Source organism: Hoplias malabaricus, chromosome 8 (genome assembly GCF_029633855.1).
Source record: "Hoplias malabaricus isolate fHopMal1 chromosome 8, fHopMal1.hap1, whole genome shotgun sequence".
In the NCBI taxonomy this organism is placed as follows: domain Eukaryota; kingdom Metazoa; phylum Chordata; class Actinopteri; order Characiformes; family Erythrinidae; genus Hoplias; species Hoplias malabaricus.
In genome coordinates this window covers 4,556,176-4,582,116 of record NC_089807.1, presented here as the reverse complement: position 1 = coordinate 4,582,116, position 25,941 = coordinate 4,556,176, and the positions used below count along the sequence as shown (strand labels likewise).

The following is a 25,941-nucleotide window of genomic DNA, read 5'->3' as shown; positions in this document are numbered from 1 at the left end:
TTTCACACAAGACATGGTAAAGGTGCCGAATCATGCCATGTGTGATACACTACTATATCATCACTGTCCAATGAAAAACACAATCTCCATTGTTTTCCATTTTTAATTTACTACACCATGTGAACACATCAGCTGTCCTTCACATTGTGTGAACACTTTATGACGAATGAACCAACACAAATGCTTCAAAACGACTGGGACTGTCAAGAAGGGGGTTTCCTCCTCCTGTAAAGTTGCTATCGTGGAGATACGTAATTTTCATTGGACAACAGCAGTACTAATCAGTGTGGCAGTGTGGTCAACAAACAGCTGTCTTTCAAGAGTGTAAACCCTGACCGTGTAGAAGTAACCAGACGGCAGCATGGATGGGGGAGGGGGACCTGGACATGACCACGGTTCTAACTGTGACCACTGTGTCCTAAGTGAAGGAAGCTGAACCCTGGGTAATGAAAGGCTAGACGTGTAGATTCGTATTTGAGTTGTGTGTATTATATAACTATATATTTAACTATATTTGTTTTACAAGACTGTGAGACGTGAGATGGGCTGGTAGCACACACTCTTTGGTTGTTCGTCTACGTTCTGACGACATGGTGTAGGAGTTGTATGGCTTTGGCTGCACTTGTTGAAAGCCACTTGAAGAAGCTGGTTCAATGAAGGTGAAGGCGGCGCTTTCACCAATCAGTCGACGGACGCTCGGCCAGTGGACGCAGGGCAGAGTTGCTGAGGCAACCGAACATTTGTGTGGTAAAAAGAGAAGGACGAAAAACACTCGAGTGTGAGGAACGTGTAACCATGGCCACCACCGGCGCTCAGAGCAGAGCCACTTGGGTTGAATTGATTTGTTTGTTTTTCTTTTATTTGTGTGCGCTCGTGTGTGTGTGTGTGTGTGTGTGTGTGTGTGCGCTCATGTGTGTGTGTGTGGGCAAAGGCAAATAGCAGTTCTTCAAAATAACCTACAATTCAAATGTGTAGGTTATTTTCAAAGGAATTATGTACATTCCAAAACATTATATAAACTCCCCAAAAAACACTGGTCTGAGGAGCAGTGGAACTGTGGAACTGTGTTCTCTGAACTAGCTGTTCGTCATCAGTGCATCACTTCATTAGTGCTCTTGTGGTTGGATGCAATTAGATCCTCACAGCTATATTGCAATAAATCCATGTTAGAAAAGTGGAAGATGTTACCGTATCAAAGGGGAGTAGACTCCCGATCTAAGGCACCGAAATGCTGGATGGTTGAATGAGCAGCTGTCCAAAAAGAGAATGGTTATCAAATAGGGGTGAACTCACTCATTCATCCATTCATTCATTATCTGTAACCCTTATCCAGTTAAGGGTCGCGGTGGGTCCAGAGCCTACCTGGAATCATTGGGCGCAAGGCGGGAACACACCCTGAAGGGGGCGCCAGTCCTTCACCGGGCAATAGGGGTGAACTAAATAACAAAAATGGTGATATGTTTTATTCATAAGGAAATTATCTATGCCTTTGAATGTAGTAAACATTACAGCATTTTTCATTATATTAGCTGTACAAATACGTTTTATACACGGCACGGTGGTGCAGCAGGTTAGTGTCGCAGTCACACAGCTGCAGAGACCTGGAGGTTGTGGGTTCGATTCCTGCTCCGGGTGACTGTGTGTGAGGAGTGTGGTGTGTTCTCCCTGTGTCTGCGTGGGTTTCCTCCGGGTGACTGTCTGTGAGGAGTGTGGTGTGTTCTCTCTGTGTCTGCGTGGGTTTCCTCCGGGTGACTGTCTGTGAGGAGTGTGGTGTGTTCTCCCTGTGTCTGCGTGGGTTTCCTCCGGGTGACTGTCTGTGAGGAGTGTGGTGTGTTCTCTCTGTGTCTGCGTGGGTTTCCTCCGGGTGACTGTCTGTGAGGAGTGTGGTGTGTTCTCTCTGTGTCTGCGTGGGTTTCCTCCGGGTGACTGTCTGTGAGGAGTGTGGTGTGTTCTCCCTGTGTCTGCGTGGGTTTCCTCCAGGTGACTGTCTGTGAGGAGTGTGGTGTGTTCTCCCTGTGTCTGCGTGGGTTTCCTCTGGGTGACTGACTGTGAGGAGTGTGGTGTGTTCTCTCTGTGTCTGTGTGGGTTTCCTCCAGGTGACTGTCTGTGAGGAGTGTGGTGTGTTCTCCCTGTGTCTGCGTGGGTTTCCTCCGGGTGACTGTCTGTGAGGAGTGTGGTGTGTTCTCTCTGTGTCTGCGTGGGTTTCCTCCGGGTGACTGTGTGTGAGGAGTGTGGTGTGTTCTCCCTGTGTCTGCGTGGGTTTTCTCCAGGTGACTGTCTGTGAGGAGTGTGGTGTGTTCTCCCTGTGTCTGCGTGGGTTTTCTCCGGGTGACTGTCTGTGAGGAGTGTGGTGTGTTCTCTCTGTGTCTGCGTGGGTTTCCTCCGGGTGACTGTCTGTGAGCATTGTGGTGTGTTCTCCCTGTGTCTGTGTGGGTTTCCTCCGGGTGACTGTCTGTGAGCAGTGTGGTGTGTTCTCTCTGTGTCTGCGTGGGTTTCCTCCGGGTGACTGTCTGTGAGGAGTGTGGTGTGTTCTCTCTGTGTCTGCGTGGGTTTCCTCCGGGTGACTGTCTGTGAGCAGTGTGGTGTGTTCTCTCTGTGTCTGTGTGGGTTTCCTCCGGGTGACTGTCTGTGAGGAGTGTGGTGTGTTCTCCCTGTGTCTGTGTGGGTTTCCTCTACATGCTCCGGTTTCCTCCCACAGTCCAAAAACACACGTTGGTAGATGGATTGGTGACTCAAAAGTGTCCGTAGGTGTGAGTGTGTGAGTCAATGTGTGTGTGTCTGTGTTGCCCTGTGAAGGACTGGCGCCCCCTCCAGGGTGTGTTCCCACCTTGCGCCCAATGATTCCAGGTAGGCTCTGGACCCACCGCGACCCTGAACTGGATAAGGGTAACAGATAATGAATGGATGGATGGATATTTGTAATTCAAAACTCACACATTCTACTGCTATTTTGTCTTTTTATGGTAAGTTGTTGTGTAGAATTAAAAATGACAATTGTCATCTCATTCAAAAACAAAAAAACTTAAAATTAAGTGTTAATACGCTATGGTCGAGCTAACACCAAAATCACCTTTAAATCATAACTGAGACATACTTTTGGAAACAGTACTATCTCTGAAACAGAACAAACCCATGCACTTTGTCTTTGATGAAACCTTTAACTAAATACATTTTCTTGTTTGCCATTTTCAAACTGCTTTAATATAAGGTAATTTTTGTTCAATAAAATGACAGTATTTAATTTTTTACAAATATGTTACAAAAAAAACAATTTACAATTTATTTGTAGCTTAAGTATTACAATCATTTTCTGTTTTTCTCTCTTCTTCTCCTTTCCTTCTTCCTCTTCCTCCTTTCCCTCTTCCTCTTCCTCCTTCACTGCTTCTTCTCTCTCTGTATTGAACCCTATCAGCCCTTTACCTTTACTTACTTTCTATATAAGTCTTCAGTCACCTCAGAACCCTTCGTTGATCTCCACCCCAGCATTTCCTGAGTGTGTATGTGTGTGTGTGTAGTAAACAGTTACGGAGATGACGGTGATGTGACCAGTTCTTCGGACAGTGAGGACGAGATCGCGAAGAGGTTCGAAATCTCCGTCTCACGCTCACAGAGTTTCCGCTCCGGGGTCGCAGAGGTTGAGGTCCAGAGTGAACCGGGACGACATCACAAATTCACACGACTCCTTCCCGACCAGGAGGAGGCCAGCACTGAGCCTTCGGACTGTGAAGGTACACACACACACACACACACACACACACACAGAGAGGGAGTAACTAAAAATCAACAAGACGTACGTGTTTTTCATTGGACAGTGATGACATATTTAGCAATTATTTGTCCCAAAGACATGCAAAAATATTCAAAAATAAATCAGCCATTAAGTGCCTTATTAATATTTCAGGAAATGTAATCACTGTCTGACAGCGGAAATCAGAAAACAGACAATCTACTGGTCAACAGGATATTTTAGTTCCTTCAAGACTAATGAGTCCTTTTGTGCATCATCGAGAGAGAAGGGACCCACACTCATTGGGTGCAAGGCGGGAACACACCCTGGAGGGGGCGCCAGTCCTTCACAGGGCAACACACACACACACTCACACATTCACTCACACCTACTGACACTTTTGAGTCGCCTACCAACGTGTGTTTTTTGGACTGTGGGAGGAAACCGGAGCACCCGGAGGAAACCCACGCAGACACAGGGAGAACACACCACACTCCTCACAGACAGTCACCTGGAGGAAACCCACGCAGACACAGGGAGAACACACCACACTCCTCACAGACAGTCACCTGGAGGAAACCCACGCAGACACAGGGAGAACACACCACACTCCTCACAGACAGTCACCTGGAGGAAACCCACACAGACACAGGAAGAACACACCACACTCCTCACAGACAGTCACCCGGAGGAAACCCACGCAGACACAGAGAGTCACCCAGAGCGGGAATCGAACCCACAACCTCCAGGTCCCTGGCGCTGTGTGACTGCGACACTACCTGCTGCGCCACCGTGCCGCCCAGTTGTTAATATATCACTTTTTGGGAGCAATAATTATTTACATTTGCATTTATTCTACACTCTTTTCCAGAGCCACTTACAAAAGTGCTTTGTCATCTGGGTCAGAGAGTCGGAGAGTAGGCCCTCTCCAGTCGAAAGACACGACTAGATACAGGAGCCAGTGCTGAACCATGAAGAGAGAAATACAAACTGAACACAAGGCTTTACTAAGGCTGAGTGCTGCGATGTTTCATTGCTAGCTGCTGGAGAAACATGTGATTTTTGGATTTGCACAGGACTCATTTCCTCCTAAAACCAATGCTAATATTGTGACACTGTACAGCTCTGCATATGGCTTTATCCTCTCCTAAACTGCAGATGAGCACCAGCTGCATCAAAACAGGTGCAAATTGAGGAGCCGGTTCTGTGGGAGCACTTTGAAAAGACTGGTTTTACATGAAAATGAGAAGATGGCTTGTAAGCATGCGAGAGGAAACAGATCAGGGCCGGATCAAAAGAGCTCTCAGAGGCCCTCGGGAGAACGAGTGTTGATGTCTCTGGCCCTGGAAGAGCTTACAAAGCGGTTTACAAAGAGCTAATCTGTGGTCAGGCTGGACTTTTGTCAGTTTAGATGAAACAACTTCCCACAGCAGAAGAAAAAACCTTAGTATGCCATGGTTCTATTGTATTGTAAACTGACTTCAGAATTCAACCCACAAACAAACCAAAGACATGCCAGACATCTCTGGGAAGCCGTCAGGTCGCACAGATGTGGTCTGCAAGAGGAAGTAAGGCTTTGGACTCATAGAGAAGCCACAAATGTGCAAAAAAAGATTTCCTCGGGGTATAGGATAAGGCTGCAGTGTAAGGTTCACAGCGTTAGCGTAATGTTAACTCACAGCTGAACGCTGGAGGTTTTATACCCCACATTTCCCACGCCTTTCACTGAGCATGGTGAATTTAGGCGCATGAGGAGTTGCTCTAGAGCTTACTTTACTTTACTTCATGCTTTTCTACGGAGATTCTACAAGCTGCGTATAAAATTGTAAAGATTCTTGTATACGACTTTCCATTACTCACAACCCCAAGCCCTTTTGTTACACTATGTCCCAACTTTTCTGAGATGCACTGCATCCATCAAGGAGTGTGGTGTGTTCTCCCTGTGTCTGTGTGGGTTTCCTCCGGGTGACTGTCTGTGAGGAGTGTGGTGTGTTCTCCCTGTGTCTGTGTGGGTTTCCTCCGGGTGACTGTCTGTGAGGAGTGTGGTGTGTTCTCCCTGTGTCTGTGTGGGTTTCCTCCGGGTGACTGTCTGTGAGGAGTGTGGTGTGTTCTCCCTGTGTCCGCGTGGGTTTCTTCCGGGTGACTGTCTGTGAGGAGTGTGGTGTGTTCTCCCTGTGTCTGCGTGGGTTTCCTCCGGGTGACTGTCTGTGAGGAGTGTGGTGTGTTCTCCCTGTGTCTGCGTGGGTTTCCTCCGGGTGACTGTCTGTGAGGAGTGTGGTGTGTTCTCCCTGTGTCTGCGTGGGTTTCCTCCGGGTGACTGTCTGTGAGGAGTGTGGTGTGTTCTCCCTGTGTCTGCGTGGGTTTCCTCCGGGTGACTGTCTGTGAGGAGTGTGGTGTGTTCTCCCTGTGTCTGTGTGGGTTTCCTCCGGGTGACTGTCTGTGAGGAGTGTGGTGTGTTCTCCCTGTGTCCGCGTGGGTTTCTTCCGGGTGACTGTCTGTGAGGAGTGTGGTGTGTTCTCCCTGTGTCTGCGTGGGTTTCCTCCGGGTGACTGTCTGTGAGGAGTGTGGTGTGTTCTCCCTGTGTCTGCGTGGGTTTCCTCCGGGTGACTGTCTGTGAGGAGTGTGGTGTGTTCTCCCTGTGTCTGCGTGGGTTTCCTCCGGGTGACTGTCTGTGAGGAGTGTGGTGTGTTCTCCCTGTGTCTGCGTGGGTTTCCTCCGGGTGACTGTCTGTGAGGAGTGTGGTGTGTTCTCCCTGTGTCTGTGTGGGTTTCCTCCGGGTGACTGTCTGTGAGGAGTGTGGTGTGTTCTCCCTGTGTCTGCGTGGGTTTCCTCCGGGTGACTGTCTGTGAGGAATGTGGTGTGTTCTCTCTGTGTCTGTGTGGGTTTCCTCTGGGTGCTCCCACAGTCCAAAAACACACGTTGGTAGGTGGATTGGCGACTCAAAAGTTTCCGTAGGTGTGAATGTGAGTGTGTGTGTGTTGCCCTGTGAAGCACTGGCGCCCCCTCCAGGGTGTATTCCCGCCTTGCGCCAAATGATTCCAGGTAGGCTCTGGACCCACCGCGACCCTGAACTGGAGAAGGGTTACAGATAATGAATGAATGGTTTATGTTCTATTGTGAATTAAATATGGGTCTAAGCTTCACAAATCATTGCGTTCTGTTTTCTATTCATTTACAGTTTAGACAGTGCCCCAACTCCTTTGGAGTTGTGGTTGTATATAACACTATAACGATAATAAATATCTCCTCATTCAAGCTTTTGTGTTTACTTTGAGTAGTGTCTCAGGCTGAGAGCTGGGGAACATGTTGATATTTTGAAGTGCATGGCGGGATGTTTTTAGGGTCCAAATGTTCCAGCGCAGTAGCTCTCGTCCACATTAAGACGAGCCCTAAAAGACGCAGCCTGAGATTAGGAGAACTGTATTTCTCAGCATTTCGATCACTGATGCCATGCTCTGTTTCCATGGCGAACACGTCGTCCGTCGTCATGGCAACAGAGCACTTTATTCCCCAAAACATCCTCCATTCATAGAAAACGCAGCAATCGGCGATGGTCCTCATTCAACTTATTTTCTCGCGGACCGTATTTATAGACATTTATGAAACGGTGAAAGTGCTCTGCTTATTTTCCCATTGATTCTGCACCCGTCAAAGGTTCAGGAAGTTACGATCCCAACTTCGCAGCTTAAGAAAACAAACTAATTATAATATAAGGTGTTACATTTATAGACAGTCATTTTATTTATATTCTTCCTAGAATATGAAATGGAATGCTCTGGAGCAGCTGCACATGAGCTCACAGTCACCAGGCCCAATACCAAATGCTGGCTAGAATATACCCCCCCCCCCCTCCGGCACAGGGCTGTGGGGTCTTGCTGCTGAATTCTCCGGAGTGAAAGAGCCACCATCCAGTACCTTTTTAGCAGTGAGTTTGAGTGACTGGCTGAATCCAATGCAATCAAAGCCTCACAGTAATGTTCCACCATGTAGTCTAAAGCCTTCCCAGAACAGTGCAGCTAAGAGTGAAAACTGTGTACTGTGTCTGATCTCTACGATCTTCTGACAGATGCTGACCGCGTGAGCAGGCAGAGCTTCCAGGACCCTCTGTCCCACCGAAGCCGCGAAGGGTCCCAGCAGAGCGACCCCCTGTCTCGCACCCTCCGGCAGAGAGACCCGACCCCTATTGATCCCCTGACAGATCGTCTGTCCGTTAGAGCGGAAGTGTCCTCCATGGGCTCACAGGACACAGGGGACGGGTCAGAGGCCCTCCACAGGGAGGAGCGACTGCAGACTCCACTGCCCAGTCTGGAGAGGGACATGGCCCTGGATAACCCAGGTTATGACAATGAAGCTACAGACAGCTCCTCGACATGGAGCCCAGAGGTAAGTGTTTGTGCATGTGTGTGTGTGTGTGTGTGTGTGAATGAAGCCTCACGTTGGGATGTGTTGAATGAATATTTGAGCTGTACTAATATCGCTGCAGATCTCTCTTGTGCTCACACAGCTCCAGGGTCCTGGGATTGTGGGTTTGATCCCCACCTCAGGTGACTGTCTGTGAGGAGTGTGGTGTGTTCTCCCTGTGTCTGCATGGGTTTCCTCCGGGTGACTGTCTGTGAGGAGTGTGGTGTGTTCTCTCTGTGTCTGCATGGGTTTCCTCCGGGTGACTGTCTGTGAGGAGTGTGGTGTGTTCTCCCTGTGTCTGCGTGGGTTTCCTTCGGGTGACTGTCTGTGAGGAGTGTGGTGTGTTCTCCCTGTGTCTGTGTGGGTTTCCTCCGGGTGACTTTCTGTGAGGAGTGTGGTGTGTTCTCCCTGTCCAGGGTGTCCTTACATGATTCCAGCTAGACTCTGGAGCCACTATGACCTTGAACAGGAGGCAGCTGTTACAGAAAATGTATAAATGAATGAATATCTTCATTAATTTTTATCTTTAGTGATGTTTCTTTGTTTTGTTGTTGTCTGCCAGTTTTAACACATGCACAGAACAGTTTGTTTAGTTGGGTACAGATGGTTAGTTTGTTAGGCAGTGCTCCCATTACACCAGGACTTGTTAAATTGTTATATTCCACGTTGATTTGTCAACATGGGCTTAATCTCTCGTCTGCCCTGGTATAGAAACATACTGTATAACAGCTGAGGTTGCCTGACTCTTAATCTCTCACAAAGTGTCCTAGCTGAGACGTGTGTGTGAGTGTGTGTATGCTTTTTTTACTTTTAGCAAAAGTGTAGGGGGGCGGCACAGTGGTGCAGCAGGGAGTGTCGCAGTCACAATGCTCCAGGGACCTGGAGGTTGTGGGTTTGAGTCCCGCTCCGGGTGACTGTCTGTGAGGAGTGTGGTGTGTTCTCCCTGTGTCTGCGTGGGTTTCCTCCGGGTGACTGTCTGTGAGGAGTGTGGTGTGTTCTCCCCGTGTCTGCGTGGGTTTCCTCCGGGTGACTGTCTGTGAAGAGTGTGGTGTGTTCTCTCTGTGTCTGTCTGGGTTTCCTCCGGGTGACTGTCTGTGAAGAGTGTGGTGTGTTCTCTCTGTGTCTGTGTGGGTTTCCTCCGGGTGACTGTCTGTGAGGAGTGTGGTGTGTTCTCCCTGTGTCTGTGTGGGTTTCCTCCGGGTGACTGTCTGTGAGGAGTGTGGTGTGTTCTCCCCGTGTCTGCGTTGGTTTCCTCCGGGTGACTGTCTGTGAGGAGTGTGGTGTGTTCTCCCCGTGTCTGCGTTGGTTTCCTCCGGGTGACTGTGAGGAGTGTTCTCTCTGTGTCTGCGTGGGTTTCCTCCGGGTGACTGTCTGTGAGGAGTGTGGTGTGTTCTCTCTGTGTCTGCGTGGGTTTCCTCCGGGTGACTGTCTGTGAGGAGTGTGGTGTGTTCTCTCTGTGTCTGCGTGGGTTTCCTCCGGGTGACTGTCTGTGAGGAGTGTGGTGTGTTCTCCCCGTCTCTGCGTGGGTTTCCTCCGAGTGACTGTCTGTGAGGGGTGTGGTGTGTTCTCCCTGTGTCTGTGTGGGTTTCCTCCGGGTGACTGTCTGTGAGGGGTGTGGTGTGTTCTCCCTGTGTCTGCGTGGGTTTCCTCCGGGTGCTCCGGTTTCCTCCCACAGTCCAAAAACACATGTTGGTAGGTGGATTGGCGACTCAAAAGTGTCCGTGAATGTGTGTGTGTGTGTTGTCCTGTGAAGGACTGGCCCCCCTCCAGGGTGTATTCCCGCCTTGCCCCCAATGATTCCAGGTAGGCTCTGGACCCATCGCGACCCTGAACTGGATAAGGGTTACAGATAATGAATGAATGAATGAAAGGTGTAGGGGACTGCTTTCTCCTGTTTGTGTCTCTTTGTATGTAAGAGAATATTGATTTCTGCTGTGCAGTTGTAAGTCACCTGCTCAAAGCTAAATTTACACTTATTTTTTTCTGAGAATCAGCAGGAACGCCCAGGCAGCAGGGGTTCTCTTTCCCGTCCGGCGAGTGCCTCACCACGTCTCCCCATCTCCAAATGTGGCGACCTCATTATTGTCCTCGACTACCGCCCCGACTCCTTCAAGCTCCTGGTTACTGTGGTAATGGCCCAGGGCATCCCTGACAAAGCCCGGAGCGGCATGGACTCCTGGCAGGTGCATGTGGCCCTGCTGCCAGGGAAGCGCCAGCGCTTCAAGACGGCGGTGCAGCGAGGATCAGCACCGAGGTTCGGTGAAACGTTCCGGTTCTCGAGACTTGAACCAGCTGAGCTTGGATCGTCTGCTCTCCGCTTCCGTCTGTACGCGCTGGGCAAGATGAACCGAGAGCGAATGATGGGAGAGACTATCTACAGACTCACCAAACTCAAAAGTGTCACAGGGCAAAAAGAGGCCACCCTGGTGTTAGAACCCCGTAGCAACCTCAAGGTAGGTGTCCACTTTATCGGAAACCCTTTCCTTTGTAATGAAACAAAACACATTATAACAATGCTCAGAAATGTAATTGGCTAAGAAACAGACTGTATCTCATCTGTTGTTTCACAGTGAATCATCCCCTCCATCACTGGTCAGTTTCTGACCACAGAACCACAGGACTTTACAGTACGCTCAACACAGCAGTGTGTGTGGTACTTGAAAATATGTAATTGACTATATTTTCTCTTTCTCTCTCTCTCTCTCTCTCTCTCTCTCTCTCTGTAGGCTATTGACTCTCAGGTGTCTCTGAGTGCTCACAGTGATAGTGCTTCCTCCAGTCAGTCGCTCTCTCATGGGGGAGTTCCTGAGCTGCTGTTGGGTTTGTCGTACAATGCCACCACCGGCCGTCTTTCTGTGGAGGTCATTAAAGGAAGCCACTTCCGTAACCTAGCAATCAACCGGCCCCCAGGTAATAATAATAAATATAATAATAATAGGGCCGCGCAGTGGCGCCGCAGGTAGTGTCGCAGTCACTACCTGGAGGGGACCTATAGGTTCTGGGTTTCCTCCGGGCGACTGTCTGTGAGGAGTGTGGTGTGTTCTACCTGTGTCTGCGTGGGTTTCCTCCGGGTGACTGTCTGTGAGGAGTGTGGTGTGTTCTCTCTGTGTCTATGTGGGTTTCCTCCGGGTGACTGTCTGTGAGGAGTGTGGTGTGTTCTCCCTGTGTCTGTGTGGGTTTCCTCCGGGTGACTGTCTGTGAGGAGTGTGGTGTGTTCTCCCTGTGTCCATGTGGGTTTCCTCCGGGCGACTGTCTGTGATGACAATCTTTGTGGTCCATCAAACAAATGTAAACAAAGTATTATACTAAATAGTTAGTAAGTAGTATAGTAGTAGTAAGTACTATCATAAGTAAGGCGCTATTTATTGTTATAATTACTGACATTCACGTAATAAGGAGAGCTTCTGCATTCAGATGGTGTTGAAATTTCAGGATTAAAATAGGATAAGCTTACTTTTCTTACTAAGCTTAGTCTCTCTCTGAATTTCACACTCTTCTTTTGCCTGGTAGATACATATGGCAAGCTGACCCTGCTGAACTCAATGGGTCAGGAGATCTCTCGATGTAAGACATCTGTGCGGCGCGGTCAGCCGAACCCCGTCTTCAAGGAGACCTTCGTGTTCCAGGTGGCGTTGTTCCAGCTGTCTGATGTCACTCTGATGGTGGCTGTATACAATCGGCGCAACATGAAGCGCAAGGAGATGATTGGCTGGCTGGCTCTCGGTCAGAACAGCAGTGGAGAGGAGGAGGCGCTGCACTGGCAGGACATGAAGGAGAGCGGTAACCAGCAAGTCTGCCGCTGGCACACACTCCTGGAGGCCTAGCAGAGACAGAGAGAGAGAGCGATGGATGGGGGAAGAAAGAGTTGGATGCCTGACAGAATACGTAGGCATGGGGGCACCCACAGAATCTGGAAGTTCATGATGTTCCTGATGGCTTATGAGGACCATGTGGTGGGAAGGAGCTGTTTATTTAAAGCAAATCTAATTAACGCTGTTCATTTCTTTTGTCCCAAATGTGGGAAGTAAATGGGCTTTTTTTGTTTTGTTTGTTTTTAAATGTGCCAGATGTATGCGAATTAGCTCTGTTCTGATTGGCTATGCCTAGTCCAGCCTGAAACACATCTTATAACTCCAGCATGAAGGATGAGTGGATGTATAGATGTACATTTTTACTGAAATCACAAAACAATGTGATCTTCACACAGGCTTAATGCTTTTGCGTTTTTATATGCAGTGATGCAGTGTCGTCCCCCCCCCCCCCCAGTATTAACCCCGTAGCACCTTTTCAGGTTTGAGGGGAGTGTGGGATGCAGTTAATTTTTGACCATAATATTCCATAACATAATATTAATATTCAAAAATATGACTTTTTTTATTGCTTTAGCCTCAAACACAACAAGCATGTCTTGGCTGATTAACGACATTTGGAATAAGGAGGAATTTCCCCATTGAAAATGACCTGAACATTATTTCAGTGGCTCTCTGTGAAGATAAAATGGGATTAATGTTAATCTGTTTTTAAGGAGGGCCTGGAGTAAACATGTAAAACCAAAGATACTGATTACTGGTGTTGGATGAAAGTACCAAATGGTGCAAATTACTTTGCTAATACAGTGGAACCTTTACCTACGAACTTGATCCGTTCCGTGACCCGGTTCGTAAGTAGAAAAGTTCGTTTCTCGAGTCAATTTTCCCCATTTAAAATAATGGAAAAGCAATTAATGTGTTCCAGCCCCCGCCCCGAAAGTCACACTTTCTGCACTGATCTATGTTTACAACACTCTCAAATTAGTAAAAAAATACATGTAGCGTTACTAAAAATAAAAGAGAAATACAGTGGAAACTGTAATAAAAAAGAAATAATAAAGTTGTAAGTTGTTACACATCGCTACCTTGAAGACGTGACGACTGGCTGGAGGAGTAACACAGGCACTGGCTGTATGACGGGAGGTGGGGGGTGGGTGGAATAACGGAGAGTAGGCGGTGAATGTGGGGAGACGAAGCGTAGATACGGCTTAACTTAGCACGAATTTCGATGTCTGCTATTTACACTAATGCTAAATTGCTAAAGCTACAATGTGCTAATCTTAAAAGCTCACTCCAGTCTGGGCGCTGGGAGACTCGCCTATTGGGGTCAGTGGCCATTTCCAACCGCCGGCTCGGAGGAGGCTCGGGTTCGTTTTTAGAGTCATGGTTCGTTGGTGGAGGCAAAAAATATTCAAATGCCTGGTTCGTATCTTGGAAAGTTTGTTAGTAGAGGTTCCACTGTATACTGTTATTCTGAGGAACGGTGGACTACGTCTCTCGGTGTGTTCAGAATGTGAAAACTGAAAAAAACATCAAAACCTGAGATATAGGGTTTTATTCAGACACTGAAGATACACATCCTCACCCCTGTTTCTGTCTTTAATGAGTCTGTGGTGATTTGCACTGTTCAAAATAACACATCCTTGCTATCGTAAGCTATCAGTTACTATTACAACAGTTTGGCAAGAGCATTGTTTTGCTCGTGGCTTGTAATAACAATGGTTGCAACTGCATGCCTTCACTATGTGTGGAACGAGGTGAATCAGTGTAACACTTGCCTCCATATCCACTTTTAATCAATTTGGCAAGTGACCAGCGTCTACAGAGAACTGAAGAGAGAAGCCACAAAATGCTGTGATTTGAAGAATATTCACTGTGAGGCTATTGACTTAAAGATTTTCGGAGCATCACGGCACCCTAATATCGTCCTTTAAAGGCTGAGCAATGTGCGTATATTTATTTATATTGGGTTCAACATGAAAAAAGTAAAATGGTTCCTAGACTGTCACTGATCTACAGCTAAAAGACATAGCACTTTGTTAACACTCGCATTCTGAATGTGGAAAATAGCAGAAAAATTCTACATATTTTCACCAGACAGGCTCCAAATGCCCCAAAATAACATTGCTCTTCTTTTACTAATCCACGTTCTTCGTTCCAATTCACATTTGGCTGACACACTGTTATAGATCTTTATTAACAGACGTTACTGCACGCATGTTTAGAGTGAAGTGGTTGTCGTTGCACAGACGTAGCTGCTTATTTCCAAACTCCAGACTGTCCTGCTCGTTGGAAAATCTGTTAATGCTGCGTATATGTGACCGCTTCGTAGCATTTCGTAGTCTTTCTCGCCTTTAACTTCTCAAACAATGTCTATTTCAGTTCCCAGTGATGCCACATTCGCCTTGGCCAGGGGTCCTTGGGACTCTCTATGGGTTAGTGGTATTACGTCCCTGCTTCTATCCCCTGTTAGCATCACGGAATTGACCACGTACTGACCTCCAACTGTGTTATTTGGAAAAGTTGCAGCTGAGTTGCTTCATCTGATTGGATTAATGACATAAATGACTAAAACTGGAGGGAAATGATACACATCAATGAGAATTATGAAGAACAGCTAGACTGTACTTCAGCTTCCTTCTTCTTCTTTTTCTCTCAAGTCATCAATAGAGTGTGCACAAGGACATCTCTGCAAAGAGAAACACCCACTCTACTGCCGTGCTTTTGCTTTTTTTTTCCTGCTGTTCTAGAGCTGTCCCTGTATCTCGAACATCTTGAGTCTAAAGTTAAAAGTGGTTTCAAGGCAGAATGCCACTTTTCTACAGTTCTCAGTGTTTACCCTGTGGAACATCATCACTCGCCCCTGGACAACCATAGACTTTGGAAACAAGCAAGTGACGCTTTTGTATGCGTTAAGCTTCCTCCTGTATAATCTTGGATGTAGATCTGCTGTGTTTACGGTGCGTTAGATTGACCCTCAACTTTGCATCTGGGTGTTCAGCAGCAAGTGTATCATGTGAATGGAGCTATGACATCACGTACTGCACAACTGTATCATCGCTTGCTTTGATGGAGGCTGCCTGTTCACTTCAGCTGTAGACGTAATATTCATGTTCTACATTCTGATACAGAAATGGGTGTGATTCCCTGTTAACTGTTTGTTTACTGGTCAACAGTGTTCACGTGCAATCGAGGTTTTATAAGCGTGCTACTGTTTTAAAAGTTTGGAATCAGTTTATCATTAATTATAGATGTTTAACAGTAAATGAGACGGACAGCGTCGACTGAAATGTCATAAACCTGACCCCAAAAGTGTAACAACAGTGTTTTGGGAACAATAAGCTTTGATTTGGCACAAACGGACCAGTAAATAATTGCATTATTGGTATTATTTAAAACAGTGATTCCAAACTTTTGAATGGTAGTCCATATGTTAGAGGCTATCCCAGTAAACAATTAGCCGTTGATTCAACGTTGAAATAACGTAACGACTGCCGTCTAATCAACGTTCTCTTAAGGTTGAAAATGAAAGTTGAAAAGACGTCCAAACACAGACATTGAAAAGACGAATATTAGACGTATTTTGGACGTCCATTGACGTTATTAATTGGTCCCGAAATAAATTACTGTATAAAACGTCCACTGACGTTATCGATTGGTCACCACTTAACTAACTTATTAAGATGGATTTTGGACGTCCATTGACGTTTAAAATATGTCCTCGACGGACAGACTACTTTTAGACCTATTTTGAACGTCCAGGGACGTTCCTTGTTTACTGGGATTAGAATAAAACCTCATCTTCTTTTACAACAGAAACAGTCTCTTTACAAAAATAAAATGTCGTGAAGTGGTTTCCATGAATTGGATGAAGAACATTCCGGGCTCTGGACTTGGGAGGAGTGTGTCGCCGCAGTTGTGAGACGGTAGACGCACGTGGGAAAGGAATGAATGATTGTGACTGCTTTTACAGCTCCAGCTGTGCTTTACTTACAGCAGCTCTTAGTGTCGCCTCTTATCTCGTCTCCGGGAAGTGACATCAGAGCAGAGAGCTGTTTCACTCCCATCAAACTAGTCTACTGACCGCTCACTCATTACTATGGGTTCGGCAGTGACCGTCGCCTTGTGATTGCATGAACTGGTGCTTACGTCTGACTCTATAATTAGCCCACTCTTATTTTCACCCCATACTACTTCTTACTGCTGTGGAGCCTTCTCAGAAAGACCACTGCTGGAGTCAGCACCCTCCAGTTTCTTCTTAGAATAAAAAAGGGCTGCCATATGCCATAAAAGTAAAACTATAGTTTTAAAAAAAGTACAAATTCATCACAGTTATGTGCCACATCTGAAGGCTTGATCACATTCATAGAGTCCCTGTGGCGATATGTACACTCACAGTCAAGCCATTTTTAATATAAGCACCTTCTATTGCGAAGTGTGACTATCATACGTCGGTGTCAGACGACTGCTGGCACGAGTGTTTACGTAGAGATGGTATTCTTAAACAAATCCACTATTTTTGTGTATGGCACATAACTTTATTTTGAAATAAATGATATCCACGTGTACTTTTATGAACAAAGTCAACTGTTAATACATTCTCTGAGTGTCCCAGTCAAATCACTGCACCCCATGCTCAATAACGGTATAATGATCTAATGATAACTGCTCATACACACTGTTTATTCTGACACTGAACTTGACGTATTTAACCTCTGAATGTCACTGTACACGACCAAAGATTACTGTGTTTTTGACACATGTCGAACAGACCACTGGCAAACTTCCTGTCCTCATGACACTCTGTGTACGCTGTGTTCATACGCATGGCTGGAGCTATGTAAATATTGTACTATGTAAAGTACTGTGCAGAAGTTAGAGGTGATTTCATTTCCAGTCAAAATGGCCACTAAATGAAACACATTCATGTTTTTTTCAGTGACAGAAAAAGGAACTGAAAACCACCACTAAATATATCAGCGTTTTCAGTGTTTAGTGATTTCTACACTTTGCATTTTGTCACTGTCCAAGCACAACATGTTTCTCCAAATCAGTAACATTACAGGAGAGGGATAACAACCTTCTTAACTCTCAATGAAGTCAATGTAAAAGGAATTAATTCCAAGTCATTTCTGGAGCATTTCTATTGGACGATAATGGAGACATTTGCTACAACTGTTTTTCAAAGAAATGTGTAGGGGGATATTTTATCACTCTAAAGTTCTTTCAGCATTCTTTCAGTGTGGTGTGTTCTCCCTGTCTCTGCGTGGATTTCCTCCGGGTGACTGTCTGTGAGGAGTGTGGTGTGTTCTCTCTGTGTCTGCGTGGGTTTCCTCCGGGTAACTGTCTGTGAGGAGTGTGGTGTGTTCTCTCTGTGTCTGCGTGGGTTTCCTCCGGGTGACTGTCTGTGAGGAGTATGGTGTGTTCTCCCTGTGTCTGCGTGGGTTTCCTCCGGGTGACTGTCTGTGAGGAGTATGGTGTGTTCTCCCTGTGTCTGCGTGGGTTTCCTCCGGGTGCTCCGGTTTCCTCCCACAGTCCAAAAACACACGTTGGTAGGTGGATTGGTGACTCAAAAGTGTCCATAGGTGTGAGTGTGTGTGTGAATGTGTGAACTGGATAAGTGCTTACAGACACTGAATGAATTAATGATTGATTTATCTTGTCAAAATTGAACTCCCATTTCCAGTTTACCTACCTTAAAAAATGCTGATTTTCCTTTTGTCACTAAAGGCTCCTTGACAGCTTCACGTCCTTTCAGACCCATATTTCTGAGTGGACAAACACCAGTGGATTTCCTACTGATTCTCACAGCTGAAAGCTTTAGGTGTTTTTTAGGTGTTTTTTCTGATGATGTTAGTCGTAGGTTGCACCAGGTCTAATGCTGTTGTAGGGAGTCTCATTTTCTCAGTATATTTTAATCATTTTTACAGATAAGAGCTTAATAACTTCTAATTAATTGCCATTTTGACTGGAAATAAACCAAAGTGTGGTCTCTGACGTTTGCCCCGTGCTGCATACTCCCAGAAGGCACATATAATGCCCACATGTTTTTACAAGATTTATACCGCATGATTGCATTGTGTACACGTATGAAGTGCCTGTTCAGTACCTGGCGGAACACATATGATCTGGGTTGTGTTTATATTTAACAGGCTTTGTTAGACCCTGCATGAAGTGTATTGAAGTGCCCAGGTTTGTCCCAGTGCATGGATGTCCGCACTTTGATTCAAGCTGATTCTACACTTGACACTGCCTGTAAAACAGACGCATGGGAATATGTGCTGTGTTTTGTAGATTAAATATATATATATATTTTGTCTATCAAGTCACTTGTGGTTTCTTTTCACTTTCTTTAAAGCCCAGTGGCAGAGCGTTGGGGTCAAAGAGCAAAGGCTTTTAGGGAAATACACTGAAACTGTCCAGTGGCCACTGTGTTAGAAACAGCTGCAGTTTCCTAAAGGTTTCCCCAAGGCAAGAAACCGAAAAAAGAGGGGAGTGATGTTAGGGGGAGGGTTAGAGTAGTTGTAGTTACAGTTAAAATTAGGCTGAAATGAATGTAAATGTATGTAATGGTTTCACAATGCATGGAAACAAACAGATCTGTGTGTGTGTGTGTGTGAGAGAGAGAGAGAGAGAGAGAGAGAGAGACAGGTGTGTGTGTGAGAGAGACAGAGAGAGAGAAGTGGGTGTGTGTGAGAGAGAGAGAGAGAGAGAGAGAGAGACAGGTGTGTGTGTGAGAGAGACAGAGAGAGAGAAGTGGGTGTGTGTGAGAGAGAGGGGGGTGTGAGAGTAAGTGGGTGGTGGGTGTGAGAGAGAGACGTGAGGGTTGTGTGCAGAATTGTAAGAACAGAGGGAGAAAAAAGAGAAAAATCAATGCAACCAGAGCGCGAGAGAAACAATGAGAAATAAAGATGTACACAGGAGAACGAAAGAAAAAAAGGAAAAGATAAATAAAGAAAGAAATGTGTGTGTGTGTGTGTGTGTTTAAGGACGACGGCGAGATGAATGGAGCCTGGCGCAGCGTCACCGTTACCTAGCGCGTCTCCTAGCAACAGGCAACATCTGTTTCGGCGAGAGCCAATGAGGAGGCGGCGAGTCGCGTGTTATTGCTCTCGGTTGCGAAGGTGATAATTTTAAGGGCGCTGTATTCTTCAGAGAGGGAGAGGGAGAGGGAGAGGCGGAAGGTTGTTCGCGGCGGAAAAACTTTATCAAACGGTGCTTGGAGCGGCTTTTGGCTTTGAGCTGATTCCAGGAGCCGCGGAAACTATGAAACGTTGAGGCGACCGCCGCTCCGTGAAAGGAATACAGATTTCTGTCTCGTTAAAAGAGGCTTTTCGGGTCGGTTCTAACGAGGTAAGCCGCGCTGACTGAAGGCTTGTCGGAACCGAGCGACGAAAACTTTGACGCTTTCTGGAAAAGCACTAAATTTAACGAATAGTGGATTACTGGTATAAAACCGTACATTCACGAGGAGGCAAATGCAATATTTATTCTAAGTGGCACTACTGTGAAAAGTCGTTGCTTTAAGAGAATACAGTGCCATTATTTCCAAGAATAGCGGTAGTAGTGTTATTCTAACTGTGGTACTCACCCTCAGTGACCGTTGACTGTTTGTTTTTGAATTTTGAAAAACGAAGACCGTTGAGAAATAACGGTCGGAAATATTCAACTGAACTATTGGCCGAGCCGTTTCTTAAAATATATACATTTATTCGCAATTTAAAGTATATTTCCTACTATTTCTTTTTTTTATTTGCAGTTTCCTCTATCAGCGCCTATTTTCCCCAATGAGGAGGTAAGTACTGAACTAAAAAGACTGATAAACATGACTCAATGTTATGCCTAACCGAACCGACTCACCTTAGCCACACAGAGATGGTCCAACAGTACAGTAGCATCACCGGCATTGGGTTATTATCCGGATCAGAAATCCAGCCTGAACAGGAAATAAATGCCCAGAAGTTTGTCGACACACCTTACAATTATCTAGAGAACTCAACCAACATATAGCTGTATTCTGTTGTTAATTGTGCAATTGGGCATCTCATATATGTTAATCACTTGAGAACAGCGTGAAATGTAATGGGATACTCACTACAATATCAGCCAGAGAGGTATGAAGCACTGGGCAGTGTTCTTTGGAGTGATGGGGCATAGTCCAGTATCTCTTGGGTGTGGCTGTTGTGATCCAAATCTGAGCATCTGATACCAGCTTCTTACCTTTGTAATCTTCTTGTGGCTGACTGCCATCAAATCCTTATAGAGATGCCTCTTACGGCAGCAGAGAGGAGCCAGTTCCCTGTTAGTACCCTTCATATCAGAAGAGAATTTGGATGAGCAAGTCCCAGTAAACAAGGAACGTCCCTGGACGTTCAAAATAGGTCTAAAAGTAGTTTGTCCGTCAAGGACATATTTTAAACATTAGTGGACGTCCAAAATCCATCTTAATAAGTTAGTTAAGTGGTGACCAATCGATAACGTCAGTAGACGTCCAAAACGTGTTTTATACAAGTAATTTATTTCGGGACCAATTAATAACGTCAATTCGTCTTTTCAATGTCTGTGTTTGGACGTCTTTTCAACTTTCATTTTCAACCTTAAGAGAACGTCGATTAGACGGCAGTCTTTACGTTATTTCAACGTTGAATCAACGGCTAATTGTTTACTGGGGTGTCCTCAAGTGTTGGACATATAGCGTATAAGCTCAATCACATATTAAAGTCTCAGAAATGTAGAATGCTTGTGTTAAGGCTAAAGATGTTTTCCTTTCTGTTCAGTTTTCGGAGGACATGTGTGCTAGAGAGAGGAGAACAGAGTGAACAGCTGAACAGAGCAGTGGTCAGAAAGGTGTGTGTGCTCCCTTATGTGCTGTCGCCCTCAGGTAAGTAACACAAACACACACACACACACCCCTGCCGGTGTTGCTGCTGTTTAAGTGTGATCCCTGATGTCAAATGTGAGCTAGACAGTAAATCTCGGTGGAATCCAATATTATACGTTATCTCAAAGTATTTATTGTTATACCTCCAACATTGTACACTCAGGAAAACAGCTTCCTTAAAAGTGCATGTTGTATTTTTGAATTCTGCAGGGTCTTCCCGCTGAGTGCGCCTTTTTCAGTCAACAACGTCGAAAGTCGCCTATTTTAAGAGGAAGTATGCGGAAGAGGAGGATGTCCAGGGAGGCCTACATGGATATTTACAAAAAGTGAGGTCGCCTGCATTCCTGGAGTTCTGTTTCTGTAGGGTTTTATTTGAGCTACAATACAAGGCATATTTACGAAACAATAAGTAATCTTAACAGGAGTAAAAATGATACATATTCCTTTCGTGGTGCACAAAAAGGCATTGAGACAGACTTCAGATGTGAAAGTGGTTTTGTTGTAGAACAAAGGGGAAACATAAACGAGCAAAATTAACAAACTAAACAAGAACAGAGCTCTAGACTTAAACTAGACTGAACACATCAAACAAAAAGTAAACACAGGAAACACAGAGTCAGGAAGAAATGGAGATAAACCACGACAAGGAGCTTGGGTGAGATGAGAGGCAGAGAAGGGAACAGAGAGAAATACAAACCTAATTTTCCAGAACAGTTGGGACATGTTGTAAAATGATCTTTTAATTCTCTTGAAGAAGATACTGATTGTTAAAGTTTTGCGAGTGGAATTTTTGCCTGTAATTTTTGCAGTCCACAGTCGCTGTTGCCCAATCCTCCTATTCATGTTGGGCCATAGGAGACGGATCTGGGTGGCAGGGATGTCAAGTCCAGCACACGCCTTCACCGTCTGCAAAGCCATGTTGTTGTAGCACATAACAAAATGAGCCCTGGCACTGTCTTTCTGAAATAACCACGGAGTTCCCAGGAAAGGGCATCTTTTTAATGGCAGCAAATGTCTCTCTGTTTTTCTCCAAATCATGGAAATGTCATACGGCACCCGTGCAATAGTTGCCTAGTTAGAAGTGTTGGATTTTGTACCTATTGTTGATAGCTGTCAGGATGGTTCTTTTTCACTCTGCTAACTGAAAACATATATTTTTAAGTACTCCCAAAGCCCACATGGCTCTATTTTTCAAAGAGCATGATGGAGGGAACACATCATGGATGGGGTGCCAGTCCATCATAGTTCATCCTGAACCAGATAAACCTTCATTGACAATGTGTGATTCATCCATCCATTCATTCATTATCTGTAAGCGCTTATCCAGTTCAGGGTCGCGGTGGGTCTAGAGCCTACCTGGAATCATTGGGCGCAAGGCGGGAATACACCCTGGAGGGGGCGCCAGTCCTTCACAGGGCAACACACACTCACACATTCACTCACACCTACGGACGCTTTTGAGTCGCCAATCCACCTACCAACGTGTGTTTTTGGACTGTGGAAGGAAACCGGAGCACAGGGAGAACACACCACACTCCTCACAGACAGTCACCCGGAGGAAACCCACGCAGACACAGGGAGAACACACCACACTCCTCACAGACAGTCACCTGGAGGAAACCCACACAGACACAGGGAGAACACACCACACTCCTTACAGACAGTCACCCGGAGGAAACCCACGCAGACACAGAGAGAACACTCCTCACAGACAGTCACCCGGAGGAAACCCACGCAGACACAGAGAGAACACTCCTCACAGACAGTCACCCGGAGGAAACCCACACAGACACAGAGAGAACACACCACACTCCTCACAGACAGTCACCCGGAGCTGGAATTGAACCCACAACCTCCAGGTCCCTGGAGCTGTGTGACTGCGACACTACCACCGTGCCGCCCATGAGTGACTCAATGTATGAAAATGAGAATGAAGAAATAAGTGAAAATGACTAGAAGCCAGTGTCTCTGTTTTTTGCCTCTAAACTTTGGGGTGTTTTGTGTCCTGCTGGTTAGGATCAGGTCTGTTTTGATAGGGAAAGAAATGCTGTGTTGTGTGATTCTTGCTTTGATGCTTTGGTATTTTATCCACAACATGTCAATCTGTGTTAATCTTTGGGAAAGTGGTATAATATGTCACCTTTAAAGGCCTCTCCATGAGCTACACTGGTCCGTTTAAACCAAACCCTGCTCTGTGAGCTTTCCTGGTCAATTAAACCCCGCTCTACCCACTTCATGAGCTACATGCGTAGTTAAGCAAACTGATGAAGCCTGATACTCCGTACCACAGAGTAGATATCGTATAAAGATAGATTGACTTAACAACACCATGCAAACCAGACGATGTGTACAGTATGTAAATATAACTTTTAACACACTTTCCTGTGCCCTTGTCCCAGCAGCACTTGATCCTGCACGAGGAGCGCAGCTGCATCTTACGTCTCTCGCTGCAGAAACTGCGTTTCCTGGAAGATCCCGAGGCTTACCTGCGCCGCTCCGTCCTCATCAACAACCTGCTGCGCAAAATCCACCTGGACGAGGACCATCGTGAGCGAGAGAGACGGAGGCATGAAGAGGAGGAAGAGGGAAGCCTGGCCTCGCAGAGACTCTTTTACACCGGCCGCAAGAGACTGAAGGTAGTGGTGGCAGAATGCTGCTCTCAGACGTTTGGCCTCCAGGAGCTACATCCTTACAACCTGCTGCAGTATACCACTGCCTCTGCCTCGTGCACCTCGCTGCCTCCTGACCACGGTCCTCCGGTACTGCTCTACCAGCTCACTGACCGCTGAGGATGCCCCGCCCTGTTTAAGCATGAGTGAAGGTTTAAGAAAGGGCTGATTTAAGTGTGTATCATTTTGCCATTCTTAGTTAGTGCAGACAAAATGCACCAGTAGTGCATCAAAACCAGGCCTCTATTGTTATTTTTCTAAAGACACATGTAGTGTTCCTTTTGCAAAACCAAAACCGATATCTACAAAATGCAGAGAGAAGCATGTTGTGAATAAACGTATCTTGACAAAGAAAAAAATACATTGCAGCTGAGTGTATTCAGCCCTTAGTAAGGCGTTCATTTCATGCTCAAATTGAGCAGGCCGTCATCAGCAGACACTGAGGTGTTCGAGTGGTATTGGAGGCTCCCAGTCAGGAAACAGCTGCCAAACTCTGACTTGAAGCAAAAGCCAAGACATTGTGTGCACACTGCAGAAAGAAGAGGATGGGCTTTTGGACCTACTACTAGTTCTGTAGCTTCAGGAAACACCCTTAGAAAACTGCTGCAGTTTCAATGTTCTGGGATGTGTCTGGGACTGCACCCACTATCGGTGAATCAGGGTCAAACAGAATATACAACAAAACATGGACTACTTCACTTACGTGCAACTGCCTCTGTGTATCTTAAATGAAAAACTTTTAGGGCTTTTATTTTGAAATTTCTAACGCTTAAATGATCTAACAATTTTTTTCAGGGACTGAAAACGTAAAAAACAAGCCATGCACTTTGTGTCTATATAATTTACAAGTATTGCTTCACAAAATGAAAAGGTGGCACTCCTGAGCCATTATATCTAAACAAAGACACACACACACACACACACTGCTCTGGAATATAACATGAGGGCTGTAAGATGCGTGTCTGTGAGGATAGGCCTATAGAGGTTTTATTTTTGAAGAAACTGGTTTCAAGAACTCCAAATAGCTGTTTGTAAGGTGGTAAAAGGTACTCTAGTGCCCTCTGGTGTTGACTGACTCTGGGCTGTCTGGTGAAGCCGTTTCCTCTATTGAATGCTGCCCACTTCTTTGGGTTTTAATGTTGTCCATTGTGGTTCTGGCCTGTTAATATTATTCAGCTGGCATTTGGATGATTCAATGAGTTTATTGGAAACACTAGATTGATATGTAGAAAAAGACTTATTCTCAATTTAATCAGTAAAGCACCTAAACATGTTTATTTGCAGCTCTGTTACTCTAAAACTGACACGATCACAATGTGTGAAACACACTACACGTAACGAGAAGCTTTATCCATAGGTTTTAGTTTAAATTTACTGGACCACGAATGTAAATCAGCTGCAAAACAATCTAGACCTGTCGTAATCACACTGGTCTTTTTATGCGAACGTCAGATAAAAGCTCTTGATTATCCCACAAAGCAATGGCAGTAACGGTCTCTATTTTAATACGCCATGCCGTGTATCAGCTGTTACCTTTTACCAGGTCTGTTTTTGTATTGGTGTACATTTGAATGGTGATGTTGGTCTTGTTTCATTTTAATATCTGAAAGCACAACTGAAGATCGAACTGAAAATGCTTTATCTTTTGGAAATGGAGACATGAAAACAGACACACGATTTATTTTTTATGTTTTTTGTTTTTATTTTTTGAAACAATTGCCATGTGCTACAGAGAATTAATCATATTTTGCCAAAAAAAATTAATTAAAAGTAGCAGCAGAGAACTATTTTTCAGATGTTGCAATCAAATAAAAATACAAAGTTAATTGTCCACCCACTGTTTTTCATTCTTTTTATTTAAGTCTCCATGTTCTTTAGTCATTCATTTATTACATTCTTAGTATTTGTTTGTTTTGTCTGTGAGCTCTGATTATTATTATAGAATATCCATTTTCAATCATTCATTCATTATCTGTAACCCTTATCCAGTTCAGGGTCACCGTGGGTCCAGAGCCTACCTGGAATCATTGGGCGCAAGGCGGGAATACACCCTGGAGGGGGCGCCAGTCCTTCACAGGGCAACACAGGCTCACACACACATTCACTCACACACACCTACGGACACTTTTGAGTCACCAATCCACCTACCAACGTGTGTTTTTGGACTGTGGGAGGAAACCGGAGCACCCGGAGGAAACCCACGCAGACACAGAGAGAACACACCACTCCTCACAGGCAGTCACCCGGAGGAAAACCACGCAGACACAGGGAGAACACACCACACTCCTCACACACAGTCACCCAGAGGAAACCCATGCAGACACAGAGAGAACACACCACACTCCTCACAGACAGTCACCCACGCAGACACAGGGAGAACACACCACACTCCTCACAGACAGTCACCCGGAGGAAACCCACGCAGACACAGGGAGAACACACCACACTCCTCAC

The 25,941-nt window shown here is 45.7% G+C and overlaps 1 protein-coding gene and 1 long non-coding RNA gene across 7 annotated transcripts in view; both read left to right on the top strand.

The window, feature by feature from the left end:
* Positions 1-12,846, top strand: part of syt16 (synaptotagmin XVI) — a 32,708-nt gene extending 19,862 nt beyond the window's left edge. For 3 of the 5 annotated variants that reach the window (XM_066678622.1, XM_066678624.1, XM_066678620.1), the window contains 5 exons: positions 3,516-3,728; positions 7,794-8,110; positions 10,117-10,581; positions 10,855-11,038; positions 11,639-12,846. In XM_066678622.1, the coding sequence (XP_066534719.1) occupies positions 3,516-3,728; positions 7,794-8,110; positions 10,117-10,581; positions 10,855-11,038; positions 11,639-11,952 (1,493 nt within the window). In that variant the 3' untranslated portion in view covers positions 11,953-12,846. The remainder of the gene's footprint in view (positions 1-3,515; positions 3,729-7,793; positions 8,111-10,116; positions 10,582-10,854; positions 11,039-11,638) is intronic. The other 2 variants (XM_066678625.1, XM_066678621.1) reach the window with 1 other exon arrangement.
* A 6,257-nt stretch (positions 12,847-19,103) lies between these two features.
* On the top strand, positions 19,104-25,299 carry LOC136705243 (uncharacterized). Of its 2 annotated transcripts, none has more exons than XR_010804040.1 (5): positions 19,104-19,290; positions 19,697-19,732; positions 20,715-20,818; positions 21,029-21,144; positions 23,221-25,299. It is a non-coding gene; the product is annotated as an uncharacterized lncRNA (long non-coding RNA). The 2 variants fall into 2 exon arrangements; XR_010804041.1 differs by having other exon boundaries at positions 23,218-25,299.
* Positions 25,300-25,941: the final 642 nt, after the last annotated feature.